Source organism: Sclerotinia sclerotiorum, genomic scaffold (assembly GCF_000146945.2).
Source record: "Sclerotinia sclerotiorum 1980 UF-70 scaffold_4 genomic scaffold, whole genome shotgun sequence".
Classification (NCBI taxonomy): Eukaryota; Fungi; Ascomycota; class Leotiomycetes; order Helotiales; family Sclerotiniaceae; genus Sclerotinia; species Sclerotinia sclerotiorum.
Window position 1 is genome coordinate 1338341 of NW_001820832.1, and position 13190 is coordinate 1351530.

A 13190-nucleotide genomic window follows, 5' to 3' on the forward strand; every position below is an offset into this window, starting at 1 on the left:
CCTTTAATGAAAACTCAATCCCGCAAGCCTGCAAAGTGCGGGGAGAGCACCGTCAGCATTCGAGCGCTTAGGATATAGTTTCATTCTACATATTGAACTCGCTACTACAAAGTAGGGTTGGACATTTAGCGTTATATAATTTATAATATAAAGCAAAATTTTGGCTTTATATAATAATCTAATTCGCAATATAAAATAATTAAATAATATGTTAAAGTGAATGGTTCCTGCGTAGCACGTGCACAGGGCACTAGTCCTGTTAGGACTAGATTGAGAAGCTCTCTTACAGAGAGCTTCGCACTTCCGTAGAACTTAGAAGAGAGATTAACCTACTAGACCAATATTACCTCAGTTCTGCCCTATCAGCTTCCCACTATTCCCTGTGTGAGGTCATTCCTTTTAACATAATAAAGTAAATTGTGTTGAAACTGAGTTGTTTGGAAGTAGTAGTAATATTAGATGTAGGTTAAACTAAGGATCTAAGTTACAGTAATGGTAGAATTGAAGATATTCCCAATTATGGTCCGTGCACCATAATGGTCATATGACCTCAATTCTAGGCCCATAATGACCTTAATTTCAACAAATTGAAACTATTTCAAGATCAATTGATTTTATAATTCTTACTATTGTTGTTTATTTTTGAATAAAACCATTTTATATAATTAATAAGTATTTATCGATTAGTTATAATAATGTACACTAGCAGGGATATTGTAGTCATATGCATAATTATAATATATAATTCAGTAAAAAGCGTGATATTATGTTTTATTGTAATCTAGTTCTGCTTTACGTAAAGAGCCCATCCCTACTACAAAGTTTTGGTTAAATGTCCATCTACTCGTGCGGCCGGAAAGTACAGAACTCCTTCCTATATGGGCCTGAATTTGCGGGGAAAAAACTCTAATTCGGCAATAAAATTCATTACTCTCATTCATTCCACTTTTATTTTAGGGACTTTCAGAAAATTCATGAGTAAAATGCTCGCTTAAACCCACATTTATGCAATCTAACTGAGTATAGATATATGAGGTATATACCCTTTCATTCAAAAAAGGTCCTGTTTAGGAAGGGGTTCTGTACTTTCCGGCCGCACGAGTATGCTTATTTGCTTGTGGATCGATGAGCCAAGAGGTTGGGAAGTACAATGTAGGGTATATATAGTCCAGGCACAATTCATGCTATGTGACTTTTCTCATCCATTGGGATGAGGTCGCATTCAGGTTCAATCTAAAGCTTCCCAATATGTTCTATTCAAGTCTTTCTGTGTTGACGGTACTTGCTGGCGTTGCCAGTGCCATCAACATCACTGCATCTGCTAGTGGTGGCAATGCCTCTTCTCCTTTGGCATATGGTCTCATGTTTGAGGACATCAGTCATTCTGGTGATGGTGGAATTTATGCCGAGTTGATTCAAAACCGAGCATTCCAGGGAAATCGGGAATTTGCATCTACTTTGAAACCGTGGTCAGCAATTGGAAGCTCAGTCTTAACCTTACAAAACACATCAATACCATTATCGTCCTCGCTACCAACATCCGTTAATGTGCGTGCCTCATCCAGTGGCACTTCTCACAGCAGCACTGGGAAATTAGGAATCTCCAATCCTGGATGGTGGGGAATAAGTGTTCAGCCTCAAAAATATACCGGAAGCTTCTGGGTTTTGGGTTCATATACTGGACATTTCACAGCAAGCTTGGTTGGCGCAGAATCAGGGACCGTTTTTGCAAGCATCGACATACCTTCAAAGTCTACCTCTAAAAAATGGACTGAATATTCATTCACTCTGAAACCTACTACTGCAGCTCCAGATGTCAACAACGTTTTCATCATCGAGTTCGATAGCGGCAATTCCCTCAACTTCAATCTCATCAGTCTCTTCCCACCAACGTACAATGACAGGCCAAATGGTAATCGACCAGAGCTTATGAAAGCTATGAAAGAACTCAACCCAAGTTTCTTCAGAATTCCAGGTGGAAATAACATGTAAATCTCCCATCGCACATTGATCAAAGTGGATAATATTAATGATTGGTGATAATAGTGAAGGAGATAGTTTCGGTTATCGTTGGGCATGGAATGAGACAATCGGCCCCCTAAAGGATCGCCCAGGAAGACCAGGTATGTGTTGACAATCTTCAACTTAGTTTAGTATTGAACAATTTGACTAACAATTCAATTTCACAGGAACTTGGGGATACCAAAAGTGAGCATAAGTCGCCCTCATAATAGTTCTTTCATTCATAGATGTATTCATGCTAACCTGTGGCGATCTAGTACTGACGGGCTTGGTTTGATTGAATACATGAATGCAAGTTTCCTTTTTCGCTCCATCATTAACAAGTACTTGAGCTAACCTCTAATAGTGGTGCACCGATCTCGATGTCGAGCCTGTCCTAGCAGTTTGGTCCGGGCTTTACTTAAATAACGGAGCGCCAGGTCCCATCGTTGTTCCAGAAGCAGATCTCCAACCTTATGTTGATGATGCTATGAACGAACTTGAGTTCCTCATGGGTGATACATCAACGAAATACGGAGCTCTTCGTGCCTCTCTTGGCTACCCCGAGCCCTGGAAAATCAACTATGTAGAAGTAGGAAACGAAGATAACCTAAGTGATGGAGCGTCGTCATATCATGCCTACCGCTGGCCCATGTTTTTCAACGCCATACACGCTAAATATCCAGATATTCTAGTCATCTCTTCTACTCAGGATCTTCTCTCAGTTGGCCCTCTACATACATCAGGCACGGACTTTCATCAATATCTCAGACCGGATGACTTTGCACTTCAATTTGAGCTCTTCGATAATTCAAATAGATCTTACCCCATCTTGTTAGGCGAATATGCAGTCATTCAACCGAATGCAAATGGAGCACCAGTAGACTGGAGTGCTGCCAAAATGGACTATGGTACCTGGATTGGAGCTGTTGGTGAAGCGATTTATCTTCTCGGTATGGAAAGAAACGGCGATATTGTACTTGGTGCATCATATGCCCCCGGTTTCCAAAATATAAACTCCTTCCAATGGACTGTAAGTTCTACTCCATCCCCCTCTTCGACTTTAACCCTACAAGAGTGACTGGTACTGACGACTCAAAAGCCCGATCTCATCACGTTCAGTGCCGACCCAGCAAAAACAGTCCTCAGTTGTTCTTGGCATCAACTCCAACTCCTATCGAACAACCGTTACAAAGCCACCGTCCCATTCACCGTCACAAACTCAGAGAATAGCAAGTCACCATTTGGTCCGGCTTTCTACGTCATCGGTGTGAATAATCCCGGCGAATACGTTTTCAAAGCCACAGTCTACAATACAACAGAGCCGGTTCCTTTCTCGATTGACTTTGAAGGTGTAGATGCTGGTGCGAAGGGTACACTTACCGTGTTGAATGCTCCAGATGGGAATAGTATGAATGTTTATGGAGGGGAAGATGTGGTCGTTAAGAAGGTTAGTAGTATTACCGCTGGGCCTGGAGGAAAGTTTGAGTTTGAGTTGAAGGAGTATGATATTGCGGTTTTTACTACCTAGAGATGAGGGGTTTAGAAATAGGTATTTAGAGTGGAGTTATACAAGAAAAGAGCGAATTCTATTACCCTACCAGCGCATAGCTCATCCATAAGATATTAGACATGAAGGTTACCTTCATACCTTTTTTAATCTATTATAGGCCACGTGCCTCTTCGTGTTATGTGTGTAATTAGCTCTTCAAGCAGTGCTTTTTGATGATAATTATAGATGAGCACTAGTCTGAAATCATTTCCAATCGTCTGGGTCATAGGAATAATGACCATTTTTGATGACACGTTCTGTAAGAGTAACGGAAAGTAAAGGGAGGTAGAACTAGATTCAGGGAGATTTCAGGGATATTTAACTTCGCCCAATGCAGACAATAAGTTCTAGTAGAGAAATGGAGTAATTCGAGGTTTCTTGCATTTCAAGGCCTGGGAAAGTACCTCAGAAATCTTGCTAGGGGCAGAGTATTTGCAAACTAAGACCCACGAATCTACAGAAATATTTGAATGGAACGTATATTCAAATGAGAAGTGTGATCGTGTTCTACGTTGTCGGAGACTGTATTCTTACTATACCGGCATCCGCTGTTGTATAACGGATCAATATCTGGAACCATCTATCTTGCGAGGGATTTTTTGTGACGGGAAAGATCCTATTGGCCCTTAACAGAGGAATGGAAACGCAAACAATATCAAGTTTCGCATTTTAGATATTCAGCATGGTGTTACGTCGGACTACACAACCACCATCACATGACCAAGCACGTGATCACAAGTGATCAGTAGTGATCATGAAGGATCACCAGTGATCACGAAAGTATGAAGGTCTATATAAACAGGATGGATTTCTTTTGTAAGAGCTTCGTGCTCAAGATCAATCATTTACAATAATCTACTATTAGTTACGAATTGTATACCATTATTGTTGTTATTTAAGTCCCTGCTTGATGCCTAGTTATAAACCACCTCGAGAGCCTAGAGCACTTCCACGTGATCTAGACGGCAAACCTCGTAACATATGGCACTCTTAGATATCAAATAACCTTGTGAATAACAGATTCTCATTACATTAAGATTAGTGGCTCGTGAATATCATATGAATTCCATTCCGCGAAAGAAAAATTCGAGTGAGATGAGGTGGAAAATGTTACTTCTTACGAAATCACAACCGCTTTGGTGACTGGTGAGCTTCACCAAAGTCTGTATCAGAAGTAGACAGTTTTCTCTTCAAAGGATTCATGGGGGGTTGCTGAATAGGTTGCTGACTCTTGGCCAGCTCAATGTCTATATGCCGAATGCGAGCGGAACATCTACTTTCGAGCTGAATGACTTGATAGCCTCTTTTAATGTTGGGGCTTTTCAGTAGTGAAAGGATATCTTCAGTAACCTCTTTGGCTTTACCGTGGTTCTGGATGTTTGCAAGAAAATTGGCGTATTCCATTTCGAGTCTCAAGAGTTCCTAAATGATGCGGTCCATATTTCTCAATGTATTCAGCGATAGCTAATTCAAAGATCTGTGCTGTAAGAGCAGAGTCAACTGACTGCTCTGTCATTATGAGAGCCTTGTGGCCTTTAAGCTCAGGAAATGGGCTCTGCTGAGGTTAAGATAAAGTTTCGTTGAGTAAAGGAAGCGCCTGCTGCCCCCGGAAACGACGCCTGAGGCATTCGACGACAATAAGACATAATTCTGGCGTCAAAAGATCAGTTGCCTGAATAACTGCGTCAACCAACTTCTTGAACATGCTGTCGATGAAGAATGAAGCTTTCTGCGCATATTTTGCAGTATTGAATAAAGCAACAAGTTCAGATTGTGTCTCAGTGTCTATAGGCTTGTTTGATCATATCCCCATTCGGCTTGGAGAGTAAGATTTTGCGAATTAGTTCAAATCCCAAAGCGAGAGCCTGAAGAGTTTAAAACCAGCTCAATGTGACAGTAAGAAAAGAGGAAATTGCGTTCGTTCAATCGTATCTTTTGTGCCTTGATCTCTTCAAATATCATTCTTGTGCATTTCAAGTCATGGTTCTGCGACCTTTTCCAAATCCTCTCCGAAACCTTATGCTTCAAAATAGCTGCACTTAGGTCGATGACTATGTATTCCCTTTCGATTTGTTTGCTGCCCTTTAGTATTCTAGGATCCACTAATATATTATTGGCTTTGATAACCCCATGGCATACGCCAGCATCATGCAATGCTCGTACGGTTTGAGACAGGTCCGATTCGAACTTGGTCACCCATTCATCCTCTCGGTCATCTTTAGAGATAGTATCGAAACCAACTCCATTGAATAGCTCAACTCCAAGCGCTCGTTTGTAAGGGTCGGGTGGGCTAATATGCTGGTGATAGTCGTAGTCACTCGGATAGAAACAGAAGGTTGATATTAAAGAATTGCTGAGTTCAAAATGGCCGAAGTATTGAGGCAGCTGAATATGTGGAAAAGTATCGCTCCGACGAAGATGCCTATAAGCGTCACATTCCCGTTTGAAATAAATCTTATCGCGATACTGGGACAGTATGTAATTAGTACATGGCACAATGTCAACAGTAGAGGGCATAGAAATACGATTTTTAACGCCAGAATGCTCTCATCTTCAAGTCTCGTAGCATAAACCTGGGCGTGTCCCCCAAACCCAACAATTTACCAACGGACGTGATTTCCTGCATGTTATTCTACTGAACATTCGTGGCAGTAAGCAGTGAGGATGGTTGAGTTTACCTGTATCCGTGGGACGGGATGATTATGGTATCGGTGTTAGAGGGAGAACGGCCTCGCAGTAGGTTTGTGAAGTTGGTTGTGTAAAAAGGAATGAGAGGAGTAGAACGAGCCTCGGTGGAATTAGATGCATAAGCATATAAGCATACTTCCGCAAACTGAAGGATGACTTGTAACAATCATGCTGGTTGAGAATACAGAATCCAGGATTTGAGTCCAACTTGAGAGAGTGATCAGTGGTATAGCAACGACGTTCGCAGATGAAATAGTTAATTAATTCTGCGCATTTCAAGAGTCGTAAGTTCAGTGAGAATAATTGTAAGAACCCCCAATTGAGGTTTGTTCTCTTAAAATCTCAACTCTCAACTCTGCCTCCTACCTTTGCCCTGATACTTGTGATAGAAATATCCGCTTCATCGATAATATCGTCTGAATAGTTAAGGTGAAATGTCAAGTCAAGTCAACAATTGCTTGGACTTGGAAGAATAGAGGGAAAATAAAGCGATCTTTATTTATACTGGCGTCAAAGTGTGTGCAGCAGATGATAGATGAAGCTATTCAACTTATAAGGAATTGAGGGATACATTCGATGATGCGATATAAATATAATAAAATAAGGCTGATGAAGTTTTCACTAAAGACGAGTCCTCTTTCGCAAGACACATCCGATGATGTAACACAGAAAGACGATAAAGCCAAAATGTAAGCTAAAGCTAGGAGGATTCAAAAACAAGTCTGCTATTGGTCGAACCACAATCTTATCTTGCAGAATCTGCAATGCAAATATGGAGACTCCGTGCTAACACAATAATCCGGGAAATCATTTTCTTTCACTCACTCACCCAATCACATATATCATTAACAAATCTTCCCATTCGGTCAATTTCAATTGAGACATTGACCAAGTGATATTTACCTACCTACTTCCTACCTACCTGTATTGCTTCTATTAATCACATATCGATCTCTCTTAAATTCTTGAATGCTCTACCTTCCTATTTATATTTCTTCAAAAATATCATCGATGCCATCAATCAACAATACAAAGATATAATTTTCAAACATCATGATATCATTATTGGGCTTATCGCAGGATTTGTCGGTACAAGAAGCCTTATCGGGCATCTTTGGAAGTATAAGTTTGGCGACTTGGATCTTTTTGTTGGTTCGTGATACCCTCGTATCCAGTCTTTGATCCCTTCATACCCAACCAAATTATGACGAGTTTGGTGGTATGGCTCATGAATGGCCTAGCCATATTGACGTGATCCGATCTCTTTAGGTGCCACAACTTATCCTGAACTATCGATCTCAGAGTGCCGATGGAGTATCATTGGCTTTCTTAACGGTGTGGTTTATTGGCGACATCACGAATCTTGCCGGTAAGCACAACATGAATTTTGAGGGAAGGGTCGCATAATCTTGGCAATCATATCATGGTACGACAGCCGCGGCCTGACTATCATGGTATCAATAATCATGTTCATGATGTTGATGGCTCTTCTGTCTACCAACCATCAAGATTTCATTCTTCGATGATCACGTGCTTATACTGATTCATCTTCAGGTGCAATTTGGGCCGATCTTGTCCCTACAGTTGTTGTCCTAGCCATCTACTTCTGTATTGCCGACTTCGTACTCATTGGACAATGTCTTTACTACAACAAAAAGAACGCTCAGAAACACCGAGAAACAGAATCCACTGCACCAACAGAGGAAGACCCTCTTCTTACCCGTCGACGAAGTAACAGCAGTATTGGACTTCCAGGATCTCACAGAAGACGTTCTTCAGCAATAAGCGGAAATCAACACCATGAAGATACCTTGACCAAAATCTTGGAAGAAGAAGATTCGTCAGATGGAAATGCTTGGGTGAGGAATGTTGTTAGCGTTTTACTGGTTATTGCTGCCGGAACAGCTGGGTGGGCTATTGCTTGGAGAAGTGGTGTTTGGATTCCCACCCCGGAGAATGGTGGTGATGTCCCCAAGACGAATGATGTTGCTGTTGGAGCAGAAGTACTAGGATATTTCAGTGCGATCTGTTATCTTGGGTGAGTTATTTTATACGAGAAAGTGTGTAGACGAGTACTAATGAGATTATCAAGTGCCCGAATTCCTCAAATTTTGAAGAATTATAAGGAGAAGTCTTGTGATGGTATGGAAACTCAATCTTGCTCCGCACATCACCTGGTATCTCAAGCTAACAATCACAGGCCTCGCACTGCTTTTCTTCCTCCTTTCATTAATGGGCAATCTTACATATGGTGCTGGCATCCTTTTCCATTCTCTGGAGAAAGAATACCTCATTGTCAATACTCCATGGCTCATTGGATCTTTGGGGACGATTGTTGAAGATGCAGTTATCTTCCTTCAATTCAGAATGTATGCACCTAAGCAAACTTCAACATCTGCCGTAGAATAGGCAACATATATGGCAAATTGGTGTATATCGTTTAGGGAGATGTTGAATCTAGCATCGAGGATATAGAATAGATCACCGGTGAGGTGTAGAGGAAGGGCGTTTCTGAATTATTTCTTCTGTTTTCAACGTGTATAAGGAATCAGGGACATGAACCGAATTGCAGATGAGGAAGGTTGGGTGCTTTAGATGATGAAGGTTGGATATTTTAGACGAGGAAGGGTTGGACATTTTAATGATAATCAACGCGACAAATGTAAATACTACTGAATTGACTCTGTTAGAAATGATCAATTTCTTTCGCCAAGGTGGTTTCCTTCCATCACCACTTCATCTCATGAAAAAGTTCATCAAATGGAGTTCATATAATACTATTTAAATTTCTCCTTTCGTGTTCTTGATTGCCAAGCCTTCTCATTACCCCGCCAAGCCATCCAATCTCTTCACCCAATCCTTTGAGGCAAAGCGTCCAATTCCCCCTTGAGACTGTGACTTAAACCATGGAGACGGGACTTGGAAATCTCAATTGACCTTCTCGTATATTTCACCAACCTCATTGTCCATTTTGCCATCACAACCCGTCACTCATTTAGGTTTTGAGCTTTCAATCCTGTATTGAAAATACCGTCAAGTCACTCTTTTATTTCTTTATTTTCCAGCTACACACAAACAAACAGAAAACGCCATTTCGATCCACCTCCGCACCCCACAGTCAGTCCCCTTTAACCTTAACACACAACCTTAATCCACAATGCGCTCGCTCGTTATTCTCCCGCTTGCTGGACTTCTTTCCACCGCTGCGGCAGCAGGTACATTGGGATTTGCTCTTGGTACTAAGAAGCCAGATGGTACATGCAAATTTACGGCTGATTATGAAGCGGATTTTGATACCATTTCTAAGGGAAGCACTGCAAAACTTGTGAGGGGATATGCGGCGAGTGATTGTGATACCGCAAAGCAGATATTACCAGCTGCTAAGGCAAAGGGATTCAAGGTTGTTTTGGGTATTTGGTATGTCAATCAAAACGAGATGTTTGAATTTCGGATGGGTAAGCTAACAATGTGAATAGGCCAGACACCGATGAATCCTTCGCTGCAGATAAAGCAGCAGTAGTCAAGTATGCGCCTCAATATAGCGATCAGGTTTATGCCATTACGGTCGGTTCGGAATCACTCTACCGAGGAAACTTTACTGGTGAACAACTCTTGGAGAAGATTCAGGATGTCAAGAATGCATTGAACGGAGACTTTAAGGTTGGAACAGCAGACAGTTGGAACAAATACATGGATGGTACCGCTGATGCTGTTATCAAAGGTGGTGCTGATATTCTGTTGTGCAATGCTTTCAGTTATTGGCAGGGACAAGAATTGAAGAATGCAACACATAGTTTCTTTGATGATATTATGCAGGCTTTCGGACATATTCAAGATGTTGCTGGATCTGCTACTGATGGACCTGAGTTATGGGTCGGAGAGACTGGTATGATAAACATTCCCTTTCATAATTTCAGAATTTACAGTGTGCGAAACCCCCCTGAACATTCAAAGTGCTCCCTGACCTTCAGGCTTATCTACGCATGCGCTGACATGATTCTCAAATAGGCTGGCCAACTGCAGGCTCAACTTATCAATCTGCCGTCCCAGGGACATCATCTGCACAAACGTTTTGGCAAGAAGCAATCTGTGGTATAATGGACTGGGGTGTGAATGTTTTCTCCTTCGAGGCATTTGATGAGCCATGGAAGCCAGTATCCACCGGTGCAGATGGCTCAGTTGCAGATGAGACTCACTGGGGAGTCTGGAACAGCGATCGAAGCAGCAAGTACTCGTTGAATTGTTAAGTTTTGGAACTCAGAGACTGCCCACATGGTGGTGTTCGAGGGTGCCGAAATTTGTGGATAATATGGAGCATCGTTCGCATATGATATTTAATTGAGGATATGAGCGACTTAAAATTTCGCCCGCCCAGATTGTTAGCTTTGAATTTCGAGATACCATACATTTGTCCTGTCTCTGTTTTTGTTTCTCCATCTGCAATGCCATGCTGGCTTGGCAACGTCTTTTGTGCATCTCATCTGCCGACCTAACGGAGTTCCCCATGCAAGGGACAAACGCGCATCTCCATCTTTTGCTCCTTTTTTGAATGCACCATCCAAAATAACAAATCTTCATCCCCACACCCTCATGTTCGTGCAAATTATCACAGTAGAAAATTTAACGAAGTGGCTAGATTCAACACAGATAACGAATGATGGCGTACTTGGGTCACTTTTTTACGGGTCGGACCGTTAGCTGTGTGTTAGCTCACTGTCTGTTGCTCTCCGCCGCCGTAAAGGACCCTGGCACTAATGGGATAGCTCCACGTCTGCATGATTACCCTGCATGATATTGTACTTCCGAGGTTGAAGATGGACTTGGGAGGATCTCGTTTTCAAATAGGTAGGTAGGTACTCGAGAATCGTATTTATATTCTGCCTCCATGGCACTGGCACTGGCTCCTGAAGAGCCAGCAGAAGGTCATTCGAGTTGATTTGATTGATCAAATATTTAATGGCTCTCCATCTCCGTTCTCCATTGTATTAATGGGGGTAAGTTACCAAGCCCCCAAGCCCCTATTGCTCGCTGCGGTCGAAAGTCACTCCAAACGGTATCTAGGTATGTAACTTCATGAATGTCATGTTACGGGAGTGAGAAAGGAAATCAACCATATGTACCTACCCCCTTTACATCTGTTGGTACATTATCGATATTTCCCTGGATTTTCCAGGGATCAACACTTAAAGCAACTATTTGTCGTGCTCTAAGGAATCGTACAAGATGTTTCGTGTGCCTAGTATGTACAATGGTTGTACTCCCGACTTAGCAATATCCAGCCAGTAAGAAATGGAGAAGCCCTAGTAAGACTAATAATGATAATTTTATTTTATTTGAGAGGCTCTGGAGTACGAACATGTCGGATTCTGTCGTATTATAAAAATTGCAATGATTTGTACAGGCGGTAGGTAGTATCTCACATGCTTCCCGGTTGGTCGATAGACGTTCTATTCATCATCCGGAGAAGCTTTCGTTTCCCCTGTACGGTTACTAGGTAGGTAGATGGTAGGTACAGTACCTAATAAAAGTTGCCAGCAAGACCTCCTTCAACATCAAATCCAATATCTACCTACCTACCTACCTACCTACTCAACAATCCTAGAAATCCAAGGACGAAGTTATTTATTTACATTTATAAATGATTTCAAAGGGAAATGTCGAAAATGAATGTCGTCTTCTACTGATTCATTCCATCAATACCTTCATTATCATGCTTGCTTGCCATTTAACTTAATTCATCGATTCGCGGATACTCCTTTTTTTATCACAACGGTAACCTTAACTTTGTCACTTTGCTTTCTTGCTTGTTGCTTCTTGCTTCCTACCTCTTGCTTCTTACCTCTTGCCTTCTCACTACTTGTACAATTTATAATTCGTACTCAGTCCTCAAGTTCCCTGTCAGCCCCCAAAAGCTTCTCCCATTCTCCAATAATTTTTAATTACCGAACGCGTCGCGACAAATTCTAATGGTTCTCCGGTCTTGGGTAAATAGTAAATACTAATAACTCCATACCAACCTACCTACACCTACCGGCAGGGACCTGGAAATCCAGCAAAGGTTGATAATTGGAATTGGGACTTGAATTTGCATTCACTCTGTCAACAAACCAACCAACAACAACAACAACAAACATCTAGAAGAGAGGTCCGAGTGGAAGAAAAGTATCTCGATAATTTGATAATATTTGATTATAATATTTTGACCAAAAGAATAATTAAAAAAACCAAAGAGAAAGAGAAGAGATACAGTGACAGACGAATATCAAATCGTCTGCACTGTTCTCTAAACTTTGGGTGAGTGGTTCCCTTTTTTTTTTGGATTGATTGATTGAGATGTTCCTATTCCTGTTATCCGCCTGCATCCTTATTTCATTCATCCCCGTCGGCAAAATAACTGGAGATTTGATCACTGTGAATTCGTGAGTCTTATTAACACATTCATTTTCTTCCATCTTTACAGTCAATATTCAGACTTTGATTTCGACACCTCCTCGTACGACGACGGCAGAGGCAGGATTCGAACTTGTATATCCTGATCCATCGAATTCTCCTGCCTTGTCAACAACTTCAACTGCTGAGGGTGGAGGCTCGTCTCCTATTCTTCCACCTCTGCCAGAACCAACCATAAACGGTCATACCATCGATCTTTTTGGAACTCCACCTTCGCGCCCGCCATCAGAACCTCAAACGGATACTAGCGCTTTCTTCACGGCCAGCTGGGGATCTCCGTATCAGCACCCTACAGAATCTTCGGTTGGAAGTCGCTCACTCTATCGAAGTGCATATAGTGAAGCATCAGAAGACTCGGAAGATCTGCCCATTCGCCATCTTGAGTTGCACACACCGTTTTTACGTCCCCCTCCAGCTTTCACAAGGTCTCAAACAGAATCGGATTTTGTGTCTCACGACGGCCTCATCAGCGCTGCCGTATTAGCCAATCGAGCTCGAC

The 13190-nt window shown here is 41.8% G+C and overlaps 7 protein-coding genes across 7 annotated transcripts; 4 read left to right on the top strand and 3 right to left on the bottom strand.

Moving 5' to 3' along the window:
* Positions 1–1248: 1248 nt before the first annotated feature.
* Positions 1249–3532, top strand: SS1G_03602 (hypothetical protein; the record flags this gene model as incomplete). The annotated part of the gene is made up of 4 exons (XM_001595463.1): positions 1249–1988; positions 2190–2208; positions 2369–3034; positions 3104–3532. 4 exons carry the CDS (start codon positions 1249–1251, stop codon positions 3530–3532), a joined length of 1854 nt encoding a protein of 617 aa, XP_001595513.1.
* Positions 3533–5683: 2151 nt separating this feature from the next.
* Positions 5684–5806, top strand: SS1G_03603 (predicted protein; the record flags this gene model as incomplete). Its single annotated transcript, XM_001595464.1, has 1 exon — positions 5684–5806. One exon carries the CDS (start codon positions 5684–5686, stop codon positions 5804–5806), a length of 123 nt encoding a protein of 40 aa, XP_001595514.1.
* A 277-nt stretch (positions 5807–6083) lies between these two features.
* On the bottom strand, positions 6084–6179 carry SS1G_03604 (predicted protein; the record flags this gene model as incomplete). Its single annotated transcript, XM_001595465.1, has 1 exon — positions 6084–6179. The coding sequence occupies one exon, from the start codon at positions 6177–6179 to the stop codon at positions 6084–6086; it is 96 nt and encodes a 31-aa protein (XP_001595515.1).
* Positions 6180–7294: 1115 nt separating this feature from the next.
* On the top strand, positions 7295–8650 carry SS1G_03605 (hypothetical protein; the record flags this gene model as incomplete). The annotated part of the gene is made up of 5 exons (XM_001595466.1): positions 7295–7393; positions 7544–7610; positions 7796–8279; positions 8334–8383; positions 8442–8650. The coding sequence occupies 5 exons, from the start codon at positions 7295–7297 to the stop codon at positions 8648–8650; spliced, it is 909 nt and encodes a 302-aa protein (XP_001595516.1).
* A 748-nt stretch (positions 8651–9398) lies between these two features.
* Positions 9399–10488, top strand: SS1G_03606 (glucan 1,3-beta-glucosidase; the record flags this gene model as incomplete). The annotated part of the gene is made up of 3 exons (XM_001595467.1): positions 9399–9658; positions 9718–10127; positions 10250–10488. The coding sequence occupies 3 exons, from the start codon at positions 9399–9401 to the stop codon at positions 10486–10488; spliced, it is 909 nt and encodes a 302-aa protein (XP_001595517.1).
* Positions 10489–11976: 1488 nt separating this feature from the next.
* On the bottom strand, positions 11977–12375 carry SS1G_03607 (predicted protein; the record flags this gene model as incomplete). The annotated part of the gene is made up of 2 exons (XM_001595468.1): positions 11977–12094; positions 12263–12375. 2 exons carry the CDS (start codon positions 12373–12375, stop codon positions 11977–11979), a joined length of 231 nt encoding a protein of 76 aa, XP_001595518.1.
* A 333-nt stretch (positions 12376–12708) lies between these two features.
* On the bottom strand, positions 12709–12867 carry SS1G_03608 (hypothetical protein; the record flags this gene model as incomplete). Its single annotated transcript, XM_001595469.1, has 1 exon — positions 12709–12867. The coding sequence occupies one exon, from the start codon at positions 12865–12867 to the stop codon at positions 12709–12711; it is 159 nt and encodes a 52-aa protein (XP_001595519.1).
* Between the last annotated feature and the right edge of the window lie 323 nt (positions 12868–13190).